The sequence below is a fragment of the Hyla sarda genome, chromosome 7 (genome assembly GCF_029499605.1).
Source record: "Hyla sarda isolate aHylSar1 chromosome 7, aHylSar1.hap1, whole genome shotgun sequence".
Lineage (NCBI taxonomy): Eukaryota > Metazoa > Chordata > Amphibia > Anura > Hylidae > Hyla > Hyla sarda.
Window position 1 is genome coordinate 123,216,379 of NC_079195.1, and position 21,937 is coordinate 123,238,315.

General features: G+C 44.9%; 1 protein-coding gene and 1 long non-coding RNA gene across 4 annotated transcripts in view; one reads left to right on the top strand and one right to left on the bottom strand.

The window, feature by feature from the left end:
- Positions 1-20,093, top strand: part of LOC130282423 (uncharacterized) — a 47,898-nt gene extending 27,805 nt beyond the window's left edge. For both annotated transcript variants that reach the window (XR_008846374.1, XR_008846375.1), the window contains exons 2-3: positions 17,472-17,592; positions 19,984-20,093. This is a non-coding gene — a long non-coding RNA (uncharacterized LOC130282423). The remainder of the gene's footprint in view (positions 1-17,471; positions 17,593-19,983) is intronic.
- On the bottom strand, positions 1,343-21,336 carry FUT11 (fucosyltransferase 11). 2 transcript variants are annotated; one of them, XM_056530649.1, is made up of 4 exons: positions 20,855-21,336; positions 19,862-20,716; positions 15,411-16,036; positions 1,343-2,522 (listed from the first exon to the last, which is right to left on the bottom strand). In XM_056530649.1, exons 2-4 carry the CDS (start codon positions 20,552-20,554, stop codon positions 2,375-2,377), a joined length of 1,467 nt encoding a protein of 488 aa, XP_056386624.1. In that variant the 5' UTR covers positions 20,555-20,716; positions 20,855-21,336; the 3' UTR covers positions 1,343-2,374. The 2 variants fall into 2 exon arrangements, with proteins under 2 accessions (XP_056386624.1, XP_056386625.1); XM_056530650.1 differs by having other exon boundaries at positions 19,862-20,906.
- Between the last annotated feature and the right edge of the window lie 601 nt (positions 21,337-21,937).

A 21,937-nucleotide genomic window follows, 5' to 3' on the forward strand; every position in this document is an offset into this window, starting at 1 on the left:
AGGTCGGGGCAGGCAGCAAGGGTCGTAGTCAGGGGCAACGGCAGAAGGTCTGGAAACACAGGCAAGGAATACACAAGGAACGCTTTCACTGGCACTAAGGCAACAAGATCCGGCAAGGGAGTGCAGGGGAAGTGAGGTGATATAGGGAAGTGCACAGGAACACACTAATTGGAACCACTGCGCCAATCAGCGGCGCAGTGGCCCTTTAAATCGCAGAGACCCGGCGCGCGCGCGCCCTAGGGAGCGGGGCCGCGCGCGCCGGGACAGAACAGACGGAGAGCGAGTCAGGTAGGGGAGCCGGGGTGCGCATCGCGAGCGGGCGCTACCCGCATCGCGAATCGCATCCCGGCTGGCAGCGGAATCGCAGCGCCCCGGGTCAGAGGACGTGACCGGAGCGCTGCCGCGGGGAGAGTGAAGCGAGCGCTCCGGGGAGGAGCGGGGACCCGGAGCGCTCGGCGTAACACAAGGTATGTAATGCTGTGATTCCTACAATCTATGTGCCAGGCTGGGCAGCCAAAAAGCATTGACAATGTAGGCAGTGCCACTACATGCCCCCCATTCACTCTCTTAGTTACCTTACACAGAGGCCATCTACTCCCCCAGTTCTTCTTCCTCCTTACTCCTGCTGCCGATCACCACCAATGAAAGGGTGGGGGCCAGAGCGAGGCCCCCACCAGTGCGAGGCCTTAGGTGGCCTAATGGAAGGGCCGCCTCTGCAGTTCCCCCACAGACATACAGCCTCCAGCCATATACAGTGTATGGCTGGAGGCTGTATGCCTATTTACTGCCCCAGTGTTCCGACCACCCCTCCTCCAGTCCAGGGACCAGGGTCACGATCTCAGTAGGTCCCGGGAGCGGAGGTCGGAACACTCAAGATGACCGCAGGTCACTTACCATACTCGCACGTCCTCCTCGATGCTCCGCTCTGCTTTTCATCTATGGGTGCACGCCCAGTGACGTCCCTGCGTGCGCTACCTCCCGACGGCCCCTGCGTTATGTGGGGCCACCGCAGAGAGGTAACCGCCGGACATCCTTGAGTCCTGAAAAGATTTTTCAGGACACAGGGATGTCCCGAGTGTGACGGGGCCCGGAACAGGTGCTCCATAGCGCCAATGATGATCCAGCCCTGGTGTGTGTGTGTGTATATATGTATGTTCCAGCATCACTTCCGAACCGCTAAAGATATTAACATGAAACTTGGCACACATGTTACTTATATGTCAACAAGAAACATAGGATAGGTAATTTAACCCTTACTCACCCCCATTTGCCAGGGTCAGGGTTTTTATTTAAAGTCCCTTACAAGTTTATGGGAAATTTATGTTACTGCATAATTTCCAAACAGCTTGAGATATTTTGATAATACTTGGTCACATGTTACTTATATGTCAAATAAAAATATATAAAAGTTACATTAACCCCTAACCTGCCCCCATATGTGAAGGATGTTTTTTTTTTTCAAGTCTCATGCAAGTATATAGGACTTTTGGTGCCTTACTCCACAAGTTCCGCTCTGCATCTCCTGGTGAATGTGTCAGTCCGGCTGGTAAGCCACACCCTATCTCACAAAGACATGACCACCTTTTAAGCCACACCCCTTTTATTTTCAGCTAACAATATCTTTACCATAACGCAGCCCCACCTGAGGACGGGATATGAGGATTAGAAATGAGGATTAGCTATGAGGACGGGATATGGGGACGAGAGATATGGGGACAGGATACGAGGAGGGAATTTGGGGTCGGGATATTGGGACGGGATATGATGACAAAAGCTTCCTCCTTTGTTGCTTTTCCCCCACAAGGATAAGGTAGGAAAAACCGGGCAGCGCCGGGTACTCAGCTAGTGTAATGATAAAACAGGTGAGCATAAATGTTTGTTATGTTATCACCCTAGCAGGATGTGAATTTATTTTAAATAGCTTTGACAACCCCTTTACACACATGTAACATGAATCACTTAGGGGTGCATTTTCTTTTAACACTATCCACATAGCAATCTATTGGTCACTTTTTTTTTTAAGTTACACTCATCTCTTATCTCATACATACAGACTGTGACAACTTCAATATTATCACTAAATTTGGTTATTTTTACACTTTCAAGTTTTTCTTTTGCCAGCTGAAATGCTTTTAGATGTTAGAAGTGTGGAGAGTAACAATCAAGAATAAAGTCATCCAGGAAATATCCATTAATGTCCAGGATTTGTGAATAAAAATGCTTTGGCACATAAAAATAAAAAACCATGGCCAGTACAGCTAATTCTTCCTTAGAAGAACTGAAAAGGGTCATGGTGAAAGTCTTTCAAGATTTGTTTTATTTTTGGTATTCAAAAATATTAGGCAACTGTCATAAAAATGTATAAAAATAGCTATCAATGGTTCATGTTTCTCTTTATATACATTTCATGCATGAAATCCCAAAATTTATCCTGACTTGTTTCATTTCGTAGAATCATAGCAGTAAGTGCCTCCCCTTGATCAAAACTTTGCCAGTAATCTTGCAGCCACATCTGTTTCCAGCTAAAAAAGAAAGACAGATTGATTTTAGTATTAAATGCATAGATGGATTTCTGGTATAAATTTTATAAACTAAACCACAATACTGATGGCTAGTATGAGACAACTCACACTTATACAATAGCATACCATAGCAGTCCATATGTTTTTGTAAGCATACAAAGGCAGACATTGCCCATCCTATGATCCTATGTTCAAATCCTATGTTAAAAAGTTGTTTCTTTCTTTTTTTTTTTGTGGGATATCAGTGGAGGCTTAAAGGGGTACTCCAGTGGAAAACTTTTTTTTTTTTTAAATGAACTGGTGCCAGAAAGTTAAACAGATTTGTGAATTACTTCTATAAAAAAATCTTAATCCTTTTAGTACTTTTTAGCAGCTGTATGCAACTGAGAAAATGTTTTACTTTTTGAATTTCTTTTTTGTCTTGTCCACAGTGCTCTCTGCTGACACCTCTGTCCGTGTCAGGAACTGTCCAGAGTAGCATGGGATTGCTATGGGGATTTTCTCCTGCTCTGGACAATTCCTGACACGGACAGTGGTGTCAGCAGAGAGCACTGTGGACAACACACTGGACAGCACTGTGGACAATTCAAAAAATTAAAGATTTTCCTCTGTAGCAAACAGCTGCTAAAAAGTACTGAAAGGATTAAGAGTTTTTAATAGAAGTAATTTACAAATCTGTTTAACTTTCTGGCACCAGTTCATTTAAAAAAAAAAAAGTTTTCCACCGGGGTACCCCTTTAATGGGGTACTCCACTGGAAAACTATTTTTTTAAAGCACAACTGGTGACAGAAAGTTAAACCAATTTATAAATTACTTCTGTTTAAAAATCTTAATCCTTCCAGTACATTTTAGCAGCTACAGCTGCTATATGCTACATAGTATAGCTACAGCTGCTATATGCTCAGCTGCTATATGCTCAACAGGAAGTTGTATTTCTTTTTGGAGTTCTTTTCAGTCTGACCACAGTGCTCTCTGCTGACACCTCTGTCCATGTCAGGAACTGCACAGAGTACAAGAAAATCCCCATAGCAAATCCCTTCTGCTCTGGACAGTTCCTGATATGGACAGAGGTGTTAGCAGAGAGCACTGTGGTCAGACAGAAAAGAACTCCAGAAAGAAATACAACTTCCTGTGGAGCATAAAGCAGCTGATAAGTAAATAGAAGTCATTTACAAATCTGTTTGGCACCAGTTCTGGCACCAGTTGATTTAAAAAATAGTTTTTCACCGGAGTACCCCTTTAAAGGGGTACTCCGCTGCTCAGCGTTTGGAACAAACTGTTCCAAACGCTGGAGCCGGCATCGGGCGCTCGTCATGTCATAGCCCAGCCCCCTCATGATGTCACGCCCAGCCCCCTCAATGCAAGTCTATGGGAGGGGGCGTGTCACAGCTGTCACGACTGTCACACCCCTCCCATAGACTTGCATTGTGGGGGCGGGGTGTGATGTCATGAGGGGCGGGGCTATAACATCATGAGCTCCCGGTGCCACGTTTGGAACACATTGTTCCAAACGCTGAGCAGCGGAGTACCCCTTTAAAGGACTCTATAGAAACATATGACTTGTTTTACCAATCAGTTTGCAGTGTGAATTAAACCCCCAAAGAAGGACTTCCACAAAAATGTTATTCTCTTGCCTATTAATTCCTATGAGACTCACATCAAGGCATTCATAAGAATAAATAGAGACAAATAAACTTTCCGTCCACACATTACAATGTTGTATGGATACATTTACACTATGGATGTTCTGCGCTCAATTTCCAAAATTTTTTTCTTTCAAAGACCTCTCCCTGTTTGTCTCCAGTTTGGGTGTGGTTCTGCAGCTCAGTTCCAATGAAGTCAATGGAGCCAAGTTGTAATACCAAATCCAAAGTGGAGACAAGGAGGGCGTTGTCTTTGAAAGAAGAAAGGTATTTTGATTCCTGGAATACCCCTTTAACATTTGATTCTGGCACAGATAGCTGAACATGAAATCAGTGCTGAATTTCTACAGCAAAACTTACGTAGTGTGAACATACTTTTAAGAGTCAGCGAGTCTAAAAGGTTATGTCGTACAGTGGAGGACCGAAACAGAGAGAATGGCTCAAGAAAAAATTAATCAGTAACAAAATAAACTGCATTGCTATACAAACCATAGAGCTTACTAAAGGGCAAGAGGATGACATTTTTTGTGGGACTGCTTCTTTAAAAGTGGACCTGTCAGCAGGCAAGCAGGAGTCTAAATAAGGATGTGGCTAGATAGGGCTAGTCATCATGAGTCAGGGCATACTATTTTCATTTCAATAGTCCTCTCACTTGGTAATATAAAAGATAAACCTTTTTTTTAATATGCGAGGCAACAGTCTAGGCAAGTCCAGTCTATCTCCTCTTTATCTAGTGGCTGTCAGTCAAACGGGTAGGTGGATGCAAGCAGGCACAGAGGCAATGATAAAAAGGAGATTGGCTGGACTTGCCTGGGGTCTTGCATGCTGGGGAAAACCCCATGGGTGCTTGAGCCTTATTTGCTCTGATGGAAAGAACTACAGTGGGGATCAAACGTTTGGGCACTCCAGGTAAAAATTTGTATTAATGTGCATAAAGAAGCCAAGGAAAGATGGAAAAATCTCCAAAAGACATCAAATTACAGATTAGACATTCTTATGATATGTCAACAAAAGTTAGATTTTATTTCCATCATTTACACTTTCAAAATAACAGAAAACAAAAAAATGGCATCTGCAAAAGTTTGGGCACCCTGCAGAATTTATAGCATGCACTGCCCCCTTTGCAAAGCTGAAACCTGCCAGTGTCATGGATTGTTCTCAATCATCATCTGGGAAGACCAGGTGATGTCAATCTCAAAGGTTTTAAATGCCCAGACTCATCTGACCTTGCCCCAACAATCAGCACCATGGGTTCTTCTAAGCAGTTGTCTAGAAATCTGAAACTGAAAATGTTGACGCTCACAAAGCTGGAGAAGTGTCACGATGCCGGCTGGCAGGTAGCGGATCCTCTGTGCCAGAGAGGGATGGCGAGGACCGCGCTAGTGGACCGGTTCTAAGCCACTACAGGTTTTCACCAGAGCCCGCCGCAAAGCGGGATGGTCTTGCTGCGGCGGTAGTGACCAGGTCGTATCCACTAGCAACGGCTCACCTCTCTGGCTGCTGAAGATAGGCGAGGTACAAGGGAGTAGGCAGAAGCAAAGTCGGACGTAGCAGAAGGTCGGGGGCAGGCGGCAAGATTCGTAGTCAGGGGAGATAGCAGGAGTACTGGTACACTGGCTTTTAAACACACAAAACGCTTTCACAAGGCACGATGGCAACAAGATCCGGCAAGGAAGTGCAAGGGAGGAGGTTAGATATAGTCAGGGACCAGGTGGGAGCCAATTAAGCTAATTGGGCCAGGCACCAATCATTGGTGCACTGGCCCTTTAAGTCTCAGGGAGCTGGCGCGCGCGCGCCCTAGAGAGCGGAGCCGCGCGCGCCAGCACATGACCGCAGGAGACGGGAACGGGTAAGTGACCTGGGATGCGATTCGCGAGCGGGCGCGTCCCGCTGTGCGAATCGCATCCCCAACGGCCGAGACAGAGCAGCGCTCCCGGTCAGCGGGACTGACCGGGAAGCTGCAGGGAGAAAGACGCCGTGAGCGCTCCGGGGAGGAGCGGGGACCCGGAGCGCTAGGCGTAACAGTACCCCCCCCCTTAGGTCTCCCCTTTTTTTTGTCCGGTGACTGCCTCCCCTGGGATGAGGACACCGGGAAGGAATGTATGGTTTCCTCAATGGCAGGCAGTACAGCAGGAGTAGGAATGGGGAGGGATGGCAGAGGGCGAGACCTGGCACGGGGCAGTGTGACACCAGGACGAGGGTCATGAGGGGATACAGAGGTTTGCCTGATGGGACTGGGAGGGGGGGAGAGGCATTTCCTGTGGCAGGCAGAGTCCTTAATGACCTTAGGGGGAGCGGATACAGGAGGAACCACAGGGTCACGGCAGGGATTACTGGGAACCGGTTGAAGGCAGTCCTTGGAACAAGAGGGACCCCAACTCTTGATCTCCCCAGTGGACCAATCCAGGGTTGGGGAATGGTGTTGAAGCCAGGGTAGTCCAAGGAGAATTTCGGAAGTGCAATTAGGAAGGACAAAAAATTTAATTTCCTCGTGATGAGGTCCGATGCACATTAGGAGGGGCTCCGTGCGGTAACGCACGGTGCAATCCAACCTGGCTCCGTTGACCGCGGAAATGTGGAGTGGTTTGACAAGACGGGTCACCGGAATGCGGAATTTATTCACTAAGGACTCCCGAATAAAATTCCCAGAAGCTCCAGAGTCCAGGCAGGCCACGGCTGAGAGGGGAGAGCTGGCTGAAGTAGAGATCCGAACAGGCACCGTGAGACGTGGAGAAGCCGACTTAGCATCAAGAGACGCCACACCCACGAGAGCTGAGTGCGAGCGTGCGTTTCCCAGGCGTGGAGGACGGATTGGGCAATCCACCAAAAAATGTTCAGTACTGGCACAGTACAGACAAAGATTCTCCTCCTTACGGCGATTCCTCTCTTCCAGGGTCAGGCGAGACCGATCCACTTGCATGGCCTCCTCGGCGGGAGGCCTAGGCGCAGATTGCAGTGGAGACTGTGGGAGAGGTGTCCAGAGATCTAAGTCTTTTTCCTGGCGGAGCTCTTGATGCCTCTCAGAAAAACGCATGTCAATGCGAGTGGCTAGATGAATGAGTTCATGAAGGCTAGCAGGAGTCTCTCGTGCGGCCAGAACATCTTTAATGTTGCTGGATAGGCCTTTTTTAAAGGTCGCGCAGAGAGCCTCATTATTCCAGGATAGTTCAGAAGCAAGAGTACGGAATTGTATGGCGTACTCGCCAACGGAGGAATTACCCTGGACCAGGTTCAGCAGGGCAGTCTCAGCAGAAGAGGCTCGGGCAGGTTCCTCAAAGACACTTCGAATTTCCGAGAAGAAGGAGTGTACAGAGGCAGTGACGGGGTCATTGCGGTCCCAGAGCGGTGTGGCCCATGACAGGGCTTTTCCAGACAGAAGGCTGACTACGAAAGCCACCTTAGACCTTTCAGTAGGAAACTGGTCCGACATCATCTCCAAGTGCAGAGAACATTGCGAAAGGAAGCCACGGCAAAACTTAGAGTCCCCATTAAATTTGTCCGGCAAAGACAGGCGGAGGCTAGGAGTGGCCACTCGCTGCGGAAGGGGTGCAGGAGCTGGCGGAGGAGATGGTTGTTGCTGCTGAAGCTGAGACTGAACTTGCTGTAGCTGTGACTGTTGCTGCTGTTGCTGTGACTGGAGCTGCTGTAGCTGCGACTGGAGTTGCTGTGTCATGGTGGTCAAGTACGACAGCTGGTGCTCTTGTCGGGCGACCAATGTAGGGAGGTCGGCGGCAGCTGGCAGAGGAACTTCAGCGGGATCCATGGCCGGATCTACTGTCACGATGCCGGCTGGCAGGTAGCGGATCCTCTGTGCCAGAGAGGGATGGCGAGGACCGCGCTAGTGGACCGGTTCTAAGCCACTACAGGTTTTCACCAGAGCCCGCCGCAAAGCGGGATGGTCTTGCTGCGGCGGTAGTGACCAGGTCGTATCCACTAGCAACGGCTCACCTCTCTGGCTGCTGAAGATAGGCGAGGTACAAGGGAGTAGGCAGAAGCAAAGTCGGACGTAGCAGAAGGTCGGGGGCAGGCGGCAAGATTCGTAGTCAGGGGAGATAGCAGGAGTACTGGTACACTGGCTTTTAAACACACAAAACGCTTTCACAAGGCACGATGGCAACAAGATCCGGCAAGGAAGTGCAAGGGAGGAGGTTAGATATAGTCAGGGACCAGGTGGGAGCCAATTAAGCTAATTGGGCCAGGCACCAATCATTGGTGCACTGGCCCTTTAAGTCTCAGGGAGCTGGCGCGCGCGCGCCCTAGAGAGCGGAGCCGCGCGCGCCAGCACATGACCGCAGGAGACGGGAACGGGTAAGTGACCTGGGATGCGATTCGCGAGCGGGCGCGTCCCGCTGTGCGAATCGCATCCCCAACGGCCGAGACAGAGCAGCGCTCCCGGTCAGCGGGACTGACCGGGAAGCTGCAGGGAGAAAGACGCCGTGAGCGCTCCGGGGAGGAGCGGGGACCCGGAGCGCTAGGCGTAACAAGAAGGCTATAAGAAGATAGCAAAACGTTTTCAGATGTCAATATCCTCTGTTCGGAATGTAATTAAGAAATGGCAGTCATCAGGAACAGTGGAAGTTAAAGCAAGATCTGGAAGATCTAGAAAAATATCAGACAGAATAGCTCGCAGGATTGTGAGAAAAACTATTCAAAACCCACGTTTGACTGCACATTCCCTCCAGAAAGATTTGGCAGACACTGGAGGTGTGGTACACTATTCCACTATAAAGAGATACTTGTACAAATATGGTCTTCATGGAAGAGTCATCAGAAGAAAACCTCTTCTACGTCCTCACCACAAAAATCAGCGTTTGATCTTTGCAAATGAACATATAGACAAGCCTGATGCATTTGGACACAAGTTCTGTGGACCGATGAGGTTAAAATTGAACTTTTTGGCCGGAATGAGCAAAGGTACGTTTGGAGAAGAAGGGGAACAGAATTTAATGAAAAGAACCTCTGTCCAACTGTTAAGCATTGGGGGTGGATCAATCATGCATTGGGGTTGTATTGCAGCCAGTGGCACAGGGAACATCTCACGAGTAGAAAAATGGATTCAATAAAATTTCAGCAAATTTTGGATGCTAACTTGATGCCATCTGTGAAAAAGCTGAAGTTAAAGAGAGGATGGCTTCTACAAATGGATAATAATCCTAAACACACCTCGAAATCCACGGGGATTACATCAAGAGGCGTAAACTGAAGGTTTTGCCATGGCCTTCACAATCTCCTGACCTCAACATAATTGAAAATCTATGGATAGACCTTAAAAGAGCAGTGTGTGACAGACAGCCCAGAAATCTCAAAGAACTGGAAGACTTTTGTGAGGAAGAATGGGCAAAGATACCTCAAACATGAATTGAAAGACTCTTGGTTGGCTACAAAAAGCGTTTACAAGCTGTGATACTTGCCAAAGGGGGCAGTACAAGATATTAATTCTGCAGGGTGCCCAAACTTTTGCAGATGCCATTTTTTTGTTTTCTGTTATTTTGAAAGTGTAAATGATGGAAATAAAATCTAACTTTTGTTGACATATTATAAGAATGTCTAATCTGTAATTTGATGCCTTTTGGAGATTTTTCCATCTTTCCTTGGCTTCTTTATGCACATTAATACAAATTTTTACCTGGGGTGCCCAAACTTTTGATCCCCACTGTATTGATATAAAACAAAGTATGCCTGGATTCTGGATGACTCTTTCTTTCTTTCCTCATTCTTATTAAGCATTGCAGAGTTCATCATAAAGGAGTCAGCTTTAGGACTGCAGGAATAAAAGAATATTTCATGCTTGACAAAACATAATCTGGCGCACATGAACGTGTTTTCTGTTACATGTCAAGAGAAATACAAGGTACAGTGCACTCACGTACTATATGTGTATCTGCAAATATTTGTACAACCCTAGAAGTACACACATATGCAGGAACCTGGTGATGTTCCCAGATGATTCGTCTTAAAAGAAAATTTTCCACATTGGCAGGTGGAGATTCTATAGTAATATAATAACTGCGCTTTAGCTTCTTAAAGAGAATGTATTGCTTAGATTCTATTTCACTGTTCTTTTGTTTAGTCTAATATTCTGATTTATTTTTTTATAATATTCTGATTTTTATTTATTTAAATTTTCTATGCATTATTAACCAGTTAAAGACCCAGGGCGTATGGGTACGTCCTGACACAATGGTACTTAAGAACCCAGGACTTACCTGTACGCCTGTGGAAATTTTGGGTGACTGCTGATATCGATTTGCGGCAATTCCGGGTCATACGGGGCTCCGGTGACCCGGAAAATAAGGGGGATCGGGGTTTTCCAAGACACTCCCGATCCCCTTGAAGGGATAGGAGTGAGGTGGCAGGGGTGCCACCCCTCCTATTGGTCATCTAGAAGCGACGACCAACAGCAGATCAGGGGCAGGGGGTTAACTTTCGGTTTCCCCGTTCTGCCCACCCACAGTAGGCTGGGCAGAACGGGGAAACCGACGAGGACCGGCGCCGAAGGTCCACTTACCCATCGTCAGCGATCGGTGGCGGTGATCGGCGGCAGAAGAGGACCCTACGGAAGCCGGTGAGTTGCCTAGCAACATCTGGAGGGCTACAGTTTGAGACCACTATACAGTGGTCTCTAAACTTTAGCCCTACAGATGTTGCAAAACTGCAAATCCCTAGTTGCGTACCTCCAGCTGTTGCATAACTACATCTCCCATCATGCCGTTCGGCAATCAGTACAGTAGTTGTAGTTTTGCAACAGCTGGGGGCACGCTGGTTGGAAAATACTGAGTTAGGTAACAGAACCTAACTGAAGGTTTTCCAACCAGTGTGCCTCCAGCTGTTTCAAAAGTACAACTCCCAGCATGCACGGTCTGTCAGTACATGCTGGGAGTTGTAGTTCTGAAACAGCTGGACGGTTGCTCCCCCATGTGAATGTACAGGGTACATTCACACGGGTGGGTTTACAGTAAGTTTCCTGCTTACCCTAAAAACACTACACTACACTAACACAAAATAAAGGGTAAAACACTACATATACACCCCCTTACACTGTATTGTACGGCAGTGTTTCCAAAATGGAGCCTCCAGCTGTTGTAACAACAACTCCCAGCATTTCCGGACAGCCATTGACTGTCCAGGCATGCTGGGAGTTTAGCAACAGCTGGAGGCACCCTGTTTGGGAATCACTGGCATAGAATACCCCTATGTCCACCCCTATGCAATCCCTAATTTAGTCCTCAAATGCACATGGCGCTCTCTCACTTCGGAGCCCTGTCGTATTTCAAGGAAACATTTTAGTGCCACATATGGGGTATTTCCGTACTCGGGAGAAATTGCACTACAAATGTTGGGGGCTTTTTCTCCTTTTACCCCTTAAGAAAAGGAAAAGTTGGGGGCTACACCAGCCTGTAAGTGTAAAAAAATTTACACTAACATGCTGGTGTTGCCCCATACTTTTTATTTTCACAAGCAGTAAAAGGAAAAAAAGACCCCCAAAATTTGTAACGCAATTTCTCCTGAGTACGGAAATACCCCATATGTGGGCGTAAAATGCTCTGCGGACGCACAACAAGGCTCAGGAGTGAGAGCATGTACATTTGAGGCCTAAATTGGTGATTTGCACAGGGGTGGCTGATTTTACAGCGGTTCTGACATAAACGCAAAAAAAATGAAATACCCACATGTGACCCCATTTTGGAAACTACACCCCACATGGAACGTAACAAGGGGTATAGTGAGCCTTAACACCCCACAGGTAAGTTGGATGGGAAAATGAAAAAAAAAATTTTTTCACTAAAATGCTGGTGTTACCCTAAATTTTTCATTTTCACAAGGGAAAATAGGAAGAAAGCCCCCCAAAATTTGTAACCCCATTTCTTCTGAGTAAGAACATAACTCATATGGGGATGTAAAGTGCTCTACGGGCGAACTAAAATGCTCAGAAGAGAAGGAGCGCCATTGGGCTTTTGAAGAGAAAATTTGTTCGGAATTGAAGGCCATGTGTGTTTACAAAGCCCCCATAGTCCCAGAACAATGGACCCCCCACATCTGACCACAGTTTGGAAACTACACCCCTCACGTAATGTAATAAGGGGTACAGTGAGCATTTACACCCCACAGGTGTCTGACAGATTTTTGGAACAGTGGTCCGTGAAAACAAAAAATGTAATGTAAATACTCACTGCACCCCTTATTAAATTCTATGAGAGGTGCAGTTTCCAAAATGGGGTCACCCGTCCACTGTTCTGGCACCACGGGGGGCTTTGTAAATGCACATGGCCCCTGACTTCCATTCCAAACAAATTATTTTTCCAAAAGCTCAACGGCACTCTTCCTCTTCTGGACATTGTAGTGCGCCAGCAGAGCACTTGACGTCCACAAATGGGGTATTTCCATACTCAGAAGAGATGGGGTTGCAAATTTTGGAGGGCATTTTCTCCTATTACTCCTTGTAAAAATGTAAAATTTGGGGGAAATTTTAGTGAAAAAAATTAATAAATCATTTACACATCCAACTTTAACGAAAAGTCGTCAAACACCTGTGGGGTGTTAAGGCTCACTGTACCCCTTGTTATGTTCCCTAAGGGGTGTATTTTCCAAAATAGTATTCCATGTGGTTTTTTTTCTTGCTGTTCTGGCACCATAGGGGCTTCCTAAATGTGACATGCCCCTCAAAAACCATTTCAGAAAAACTCTCCAAAATCCCACTGTCGCTCCTTCCCTTCTGAGCCCTCTAGTGCACCCACAGAGCACTTGACATAAACATATAAGGTATTTCCTTACTCGAGAGAAATTGGGTTACACATTTTAGGAAGATTTATCTCCTTGAACCCCTTGTAAAAATTCAAAAACTGGGTCTACAAGAACATGCCTGTGAAAAAAATGAAGATTTTGAATTTTGTCCTTCAATTTGCTGCTATTCCTGTGAAACACCTAAAGGGTTAACAAACCTTTTGAATGTCATTTTGAATACTTTGAGTGGTGCAATTTTTAGAATGGGGTCATCAAATCCACTTCAAAACTGAACTGGTCCCTGAAAAATTTCGATTTTGAAAATTTTGTGAAAAATTGCAAAATTGCTGCTATACTTTGAAGCCCTCTGATGTCTTCCAAAAGTAAAAACATGTAAACTTTATGATGCAAACATAACGTAGACATATTGTATATGTGAACCAATATATAATTTATTTGGAATATTCATTTTCCTTATAATCAGAGAGCTTCAAAGTAAAAAAAAAAAATGCTAAACTTTCAATTTTTTCATCACATTTTTGGAATTTTTCACCAAGAAATGGATCGACAAAATATTACCACTAACATAAAGTAGAATATGTCACGAAAAAACGGTCTCGGAATCAGAATGAAAGGTAAAAGCATCCCAGAGTTATTAATGCTTAAAGTGACAGTGGTCAGATGTGCAAAAAATGGCCGGGTCCTACACTGAAAATTGGCTGGGTCCTTAAGGGGTTAAAGGGGCACCTATCTTGCCTGGGTTGTTTTTAACAGCATTTAGAGTTATATTTAAAGCGGTACTCCGGTGGAAAAACTTTTTTTTATTAACTGGTGGCAGAAAGTTAAACAGATTTGTAAATTACTTCTATTAAAAAATCTTAATCCTTCCTTATTAGCTGCTGAATACTACAGAGGAAATTATTTTCTTTTTTGAACACAGAGCTCTCTGCTGACATCACGAGCACAGTGCTCTCTGCTGACATCTCTGTCCAGCATATGTTTGTTATGGGGATTTTCTCCTACTCTGGACAGTTCTTAAAATGGACAGAGATGTCAGCAGAGAGCACTGTGCTCGTGATGTCAGCAGAGAGCTCTCTGTAAATAATAATTTCCTCTGTAGTATTCAGCAACCAATCAGTACTAGAAGGATTAAGATTTTTTAATAGAAGAATTTACAAATCTGTTTAACTTTCTGGCACCAGATGATTTAAAAAAAAAAAAAGTTTTCCACCGGAGTACCCCTTTAACAGCAGGACCCATGGACATGAGCAACAATAGACAGGACCTGTCTCTTTCACTTCTTTAAAAATGGAAATGTTACTGGACATGCTCTGTGACCTGTTTAGAGGTCATTCCACAGGATAGAGGATGCTGAGCTCTGTTGTGAAGGGTGGTGGATCCATGATGGTGGTGTTATGATGTCACCTTTCTCTATACTCCTGTTATAAGGAGATCACTATGGGGGAGAGATGTTATATACATGGACTGTTAATTGGGCCGAGGGAAAGGGAGAGATTTTTTTTTGTTTTATATCGGGACTATGTGTTGGAGGGAGTAATGTACATAGGACTTTGTGCTAGAGGAACTAAAGGACTCACTGCGGAATCTGCAGGCGCTATATAAATAAATAAAATAAAAATAAATAAGGGCATAGATTTTTCTTTTACATGGGACTGTATGTTGGAGGAGGCTGAGGGAAGGGCAGTGATGTTATTTACATGTGACTGTACATTAAAGGGGCAGGAGGGAGTCATGTTATTTACATGGGATTCTATGTTGGAAGGACTAAAGTTAATTTGCCCAGAACTCCCACACGTGGCATACTACAATTCCATTAAGAGGGAGGGGGCAAAGTTAATCTTTTTCACAAATTCAGGAAAACGCCTCTGTTGTAACTCCAGAGGTCTGCTCCCGCCATTGTACTACTGCTCCCAGCATGTGCAGCTGCCAGATTACCTTTCATTCAATTCCTTTTAGTCTATGCTTCTCTCTGCTGCTGTGAATCTGCTTCTGTCAGTGCTACTATTGGCTCTACCCATAGGGTGCACACGTGACCAGCACACATCCGAATCCTACAATTTCTAATTATATGCCATCACCTGTTATGTCATTTAATGACTATGTACCTGCATATTTGTTTGTACTATATTGCCTCTAGTGTGTAATTCTGTCTGTTTACTTTAAACCTGTGCTGCCTGCTCTGATCCGTTTGCCTGTTCCTGACTATGCATCCCCACTGCCGGACCCAGCCCTCTGCCTGCACCCATGTGTGCTCCGCACTGGTGTATCATGTCCCACTAGGCCAACATTTACCGATGCCAAGACCACACTCTCTGAGGTAGTGACTTGGTATGGTGAAAACCAGGTTGACTACTTGGACCCTAGTAAATGGCCCAAAGCCAAACCGATAGCATGGTACAGTGGGTCCATAACAATTGCCAATTACAGTCATTCTCCCTCCTGACACTTACTGGAGATGAGAACTGAAAAAAGGGTTTACATGGTAGTTATTAAATGGATTACCTGTCATTTTCAGGGAGTTCATGAGCACTTCCTATACCAGGCACAGGCATTGGACACCCCATGTGATTATACCCGGCGATATGTGGCACTGGAGCTGGACTTCTTCCCTGGGTCTTCCTATATTTCTTCTCAGCTTTGACTCTAGCATTCTCCTGATCACACACAAAGCATTCAAAACCATTGAGGTAGTTGGGTGCCGACATATCGTTCACTCCCCATTCTCTCTTTTCTATACTGTTTAGAAGAAGCTTGTTTGTTATCCCACTAGGTTTCTTGTATTCCAAGTATTTGAGATATGATTCATCATCCTTGTCCAAAGAAATGATGAATTTGGCCAGTTCCTCTGGCGTTGCAAAGTCATCAATTAATATAATAGAGTGGTTGTTGGGCATCCAGTCCTGAACAGAAGGGGATCCCCGGTAAACTGGGATTGCTCCTATGTGCATAGGCCGCCATAGCTTTTCTGTCATATAATCAGGACACATGGCATTTTCCATTGCCAAATGAAACTTGTATCTTGCTGTAAATGCCATAAACTCTTGATCTTCTGTGGTGGCCGTTGAAGTGTCCTCAAGTCTCTTGCTGGGGAATTGGCGGTTCTTCAAACACTGACCATATGAGTCGATCTATCACAAAAAAATTGGTTGAAAAAATTAACATAATTCTTAAGCATAATTCCCACAGCAGACCTGTCAAGTGCCATATGTATAGAACTACTCTCAGATTTTTAAAGGGGTATTCCGAGCAAAAACATTTTATCAAAGGATAGGGGATAAGATGTCTGATCGCGGAGGGCCCACTGCTGAGACCCCCCCCCCCCCCCCCCCGCAATCTCCCTGCAGCTCCCGCATGCTGAATCTCATGTTTCGGAAACCTCTGGGTTTCCGGGACTGGGGATGTGATGTCACAACATGCCCCCTCCATTCATGTCTATGGGAGGGGGCGTGACTGCAGTCACGCCCCCTCCCATAGACATGAATGGAGGGGGTGTGGCGTGACGTCACATCCCCAGTCCCGGAAACCCAGAGGTTTCCGTAACTAGAGATGCAGTCCCTGCATAGAAGGCGGGTGCTGCAGGGAGATCGCGGGGGGTCTCAGCAGCGGGCCCCCCCGCGATCAGACATCTTATCCCCTTTCCTTTGGACAGGGGATAAAATGTTTTTGCCTGGAGTACCCCTTTAATGTAGAATCTCTCTAAACATTTGACAGATGAGATAACATTTTTTTCTCTTGCATTTTTAGGGAATTGGATACAAATTTTCCATGCCTCTATATAAAATTGGAGGCATACAGATACAAAGTAAAGCTTTATGCACAAAGGTGGGAGCCCTATTATGGATCTGTACAAAAACAGATTCTTACTACTGTGTCTATAAGGCCTTAGAGGAATATGGAGGCATGCAAAGGTTTATTGTCAGATTCCATATAAATTCATATAAATTCAAGTGAATTGTGGCATGCTCTATCGGCTGTCATATACACAAAGATTCCCCTCCACTTGTACTGTAGTTGTGGATGAGCTCTTATGTGTTAGGCTACATTCACACTACCGGTGCGCCTTGTCAAAAACGGCCATCAAACTCTAATTTTATAGTCAATGGGGTCCATCGGGCGCGGCTGATTTTCAGCGAGAGTAGCAGTAGAGAAAGACGGCACAAGCAGTATTATGAGCACATAAAGTGTAAAGCTACATTGTCGGGGTATCTTCACACACACTGTATATGATGCAGATTTTATGCTACATATGTAGATTTTATGTGTCAAACCATTTATTTATCTTGGTTTCAGCTTCGTTCTCAGGCAGCACAGAGGGAAATATTCTGTCGCCCCAGACTTCACCCTAGGACTGCCCACCTAGCATGATAAATCAAGTAATTAGCATAGTTAATTGATGACTTCATAAGAACCCTCCCCCAGAGCTCACATGTGTGTTTCATTTTGTCCTTATTCTACCAGCAGATGACTATTGCTCCCCTGAACAGCCCACCTTGGATTTTGTTTTCTTTAGCAACTCCGTTTGTTTAGCTGCTGCTATTTCTGATACTTGTTTTTCCCCCCCAGATTTGGGCCATGTAGGAAACCCAGCAATCTGCTGACGTATGCCAAGCTTTTATCCAATAAGGAAAACACTGGCTCTAAGCATGTCCAAGTGTGGCATAAAGTCTGAACCATGTTTGTTATGGTGAGTTTTTTCCTTAAAAAGTACCTGTCACCAAATAAACTGTTCTAAACAACCTCAGCCTATGTTCCTTAACTACTCATAACAACCCTACTCAAAACTATTTCAGAGCTTTAAAAAGCTGTGTATCTTACCTTTCTTATTGCTCAAATAGTGCAATTTCCCAGCAGGAGAAAGTGGGTGTTTCCCAGCAGGCATGACACCACTATAGCCTGCTGGGGGACCACTTCCGCCCTCACATGGTTGCAGATTTTTGTTAGGCTCTCCTGCAGCTGTCAGTCTGTGTGACTTTCTGTGAGAATTTGTGGAGCTCTCACTTTCTGTGCAGCTGTCAATCAAGCTCAGTGCAGAGAAACACTTCCTGAATTCGGACTCCTGCCAGGCCAGGAGGAGACCGAACTCACTGTATTAATTGTGGCAGGGAACAGAACAGAGCCACATAGTGGCCATTTTTTAATTACATTTTAAACATATTTATGTTGATAATTTTAACCCCTTAAAGACTCAGCCCATTTGGGCCCTAAGGACTATTTTATTTTTACGTTTACGGCCGTCACGCCCCCTCCCATAGACATGGGCGTGACGTCACGTCCCCAGTCCCGGAAACCCGGAGGTTTCCAAAACTGGAGACGCAGTCCCCGCATAGAATGCGGGTGCTGCAGGGAGATCGCGGGGGGGTCTCAGCAGCGGGCCCCCCGCGATCAGACATCTTATCCCCTATCCTTTGGATAGGGTATAAAATATTTTTGCCCGGAATACCCCTTTAACCTGTAAAGTGTTACGTGCTAAACACAGACTTCTAAAGCCATGTTCACAGGTCGGAATTTCCTATGCCGAATTCCACATTGGAATTGGGCATAGAGATTTTACTGCAGCAGAGTCCTGTTATATTGAACGGGATTCTGCTGTGCACATGGCGAAATTCCAGTGCCAGATGTTTCCAGCATGGAAAATCTGATTCCAGTGCCAGATGTTTTCACTCTTTTTGCCTATTCCGCACGAAATGCATAGCCATCTATGAGCTGTGGGGACATTCCAGCGTGTGAACATAGCCTGAGGCCGCGTTCACACGGCTGAATGTTCACACAGAAATCGGGGCGCTGGCAGAATCCGTGTCAGACTGTTATGCATTCCGTGCAGAATCTGCACAAAGAATGAATGCGGACATGGAAAAAGGAATTCCCGTGCCAGAAACATCTGGCAGGGAAATTCCGCTGTGTGCACAGAGCAGCAGAATCCCGTTGAATTCAATGGGACTCTGCTGCAGCGTAAATTCTGTGCGGACATTCCAAGCGGAAGTCAGCACGGAATTTCCGCCGTGTGAACGAGGCCTTAGAGTTCAGCCTGTGACAATGGTGTCCTCTACCTGTTACACAAATTCAATTTCCCCTTTGTTTTTACTATAAAGTCCCTTCTGCGCTTCCTGGGGACAAAGAAAAATTACAAAATTTGTCTTTCCTCAAGTAATTTAGCTTTCTTCTTGTCCGAAGGCAGCATACATATATGCTACCAATAAACTATTTTTACCGTGATTCATCTTAGTATAATAGTTGTTTTCTAGTGACAGTAACTCTTTAAAGGGGTATTCCAGGAAAAAACTTATATATATATATATATATATATATATATATATATCTCAACTGGCTCCAGAAAGTTAAACAGATTTGTAAATTACTTCTATTAAAAAATCTTAATCCTTTCAGTATTTATGAGCTGCTGAAGTTGAGTTGTTCTTTTATGTCTAAGTGCTCTCTGATGACACCTGTCTCGGGAACTATCCAGATTAGAAGCAAATGTTTCCAGACAGATAAGAACAACTCAACTTTAGCAGCTGATAATTATTGGAAGGATTAAGAATTTTTATTGGAAGTAATTTACAAATCTGTTTAACTTTCTGGAGCCAGTTGATCTAAAAAAAAAAAAGGTTTTTCCTGGAATACCCCTTTAAGTAACAAAAGCTTGAACTGTGATTGGTTTCCATCTGTCTGGGATGAAAATCATGCACATTTTTGTCTCAGATTGATAAATGTGTGAACTCAGGCAACGATTGACAATCATTCATGTTTAAACACCATGGGGGAGATTTATCAAAATTTGTGCAGAGGAAAAGTCGACCAGTTGCCAATAGCAACCAATCAGATCGCTTCTTTAATTTTTGAAACTGCCTCTGAAAAATAAAAGAAACAATCTGATTGGTTGCTATGGGCAACTTCGTCAACTTTTCCTCAGCACAGGTTTTGATAAGTCTCCCCCCATGTTTTCCATTGCTTACCTGAATGTATTTCATTAACTCTCTTACGTAACGGTCTCTATCCGACGGAACATCACAGTGGGACTGCATGTACAATATGGGGGCATAACCTTTTTCCCGCCATCTGTTTTTTTCTGCTACAGGCACTGCTAGGTTTTGCAAGTAACCAATAGTGGGCAGCCACTGCAAAGTGAGGGGGTAATCAGATTCTCGCCTGAAGGTGGCAGTGTAGTTAAAAAGACGAATTCCTGGCAAATGGGACAGAACATAGTTATTCATCGGAGATTCCTCGTGAAACAGTGCCCATGTCTGGTGAGGTAATCTGGGCAGTGGAGCTTCATATGCTCTGAAGTCTGTGCCATAGAAAATAATGGATTTAGTCCTTTTGTGAAGTTTCACTCTTTTATCTTTTGTTACCATGCATGAACTTAGGGGACAATCTATGCGCTCTTTGTCCCCCGGAAAATGAGGAAACAAGTTCTCACTCCACCACAGAAGGATGGGCAACTCTTTGTTGCTCCTGGTATCACTATTACCTGGACCACGGTATGAGTCTACCATGGCGGCACCTAGTTCCACTGTGGAAAACACACTGGACGGCTGAAAGAAGGACTCTTCCCAGTGTTCGGACATTGAATCCTCTGGAAATTGGTCACTATACACAGGATGTCCATGTTTAAGGTCTGGAGATGTTTCGTCCATTGCTGAATCCATCCAAACTCTTTCCCCCTCTGTGATATCCAAATATTCCGGACTGTCCCATTGCTCAGCATTCGTAAGATCCCGGTTACAAGTCAGTAAAATACTTCCTGCAATAAAGTACCAGATGATCCGCCATGAAGCAGAATGGGTATTCGTAGTCCTGAGGCTATAGTGCTGCACAGTGCAGAAAACACAGAAACATCCCATGTTAGCTGTAATTCGAGGACCTTTCACGTCTTCATGCACAAATATGCTGTAAGCACAAGAGTTGGCACTGGTGAGACGGAATATAGAGTATATATCTGCTCCTACCAGCAGTCCACGTGCACAGCGGTCCCATGTCCACAGCCTCAGCTTTCCTTTGTTGCATCATGTAGCCTGTGTGTATTTCACTGTGTTACATATGGTAACAGACCCAGCAGGAAGTTACATGCTAATGGCACTGCTGCCTCTTGTCTATGTGGCTGAATAGAGTTGCTGCTTGAAGGAATGACATCATAGTCACATGACTTGTGAAGGGGGAAGGGGAGTGTGCTGTACATGGAGACTAACCCAAATGTGACTCCCAGCCTATAACCCAGCGGAGGTCATCACAGCCAGGAAACATCCGCCGCAGCATTGTTTAACCCTCTCGCTGCCAGACCATTATTTAGCATATCTGTCTTCAATTCATCATATCATCTATAAATAGAATAAATATTCCTATTACTGTAATTATCTCATGAATGGAAAATTAGGTTTTCAAGTGAAATAATTCTCAATAGTTCCCCTTAATGTATCCCCTCCCTTCAATAAAAAATTATTAACACTCATACTCGCCTCCGCTTTAGATGTTTATTTTATGAAGTGTCGGTCTATACCAGTGGTCTCCAAACTGCGGCCCTCCAGATGTTGCAAAACTACAACTCCCAGCATGCCCGGACAGCCGTTGGCTGTCCGGGCATGCTGGGAGTTGTAGTTTTGCAACATCTGGAGGGCCGCAGTTTGGAGACCACTGGTCTATGTTATTATATATTTTCCTTTTGGTTGGACAATCTGATAGCTTTTTATTTTTTTTTTATTTCTGCATTTCAAGTGAGTAATTAAGATACCATAATTAAGAGACTGTAAAATATCCTTTTAAGTTATTTTTTCTCCTTGAGGAGGTGTTCAAATGCTCAGGTTTTAAAGGGGTACTCCGGTGAAAACCTTTTTTCTTTTAAATCAACTGGTGCCAGAAAGTCAAACAGATTTGTAAATTACTTCTATTAAAAAATCTTAATCCTTCCTGTACTTATTAGCTGCTGAATACTACAGAGTAAATTCTTTTCTTTTTGGAATTCTCTCTGATGACATCACGAGCACAGTGCTCTCTGCTGACGTTATAATAATAATAATAACACTTTATTTATTGTT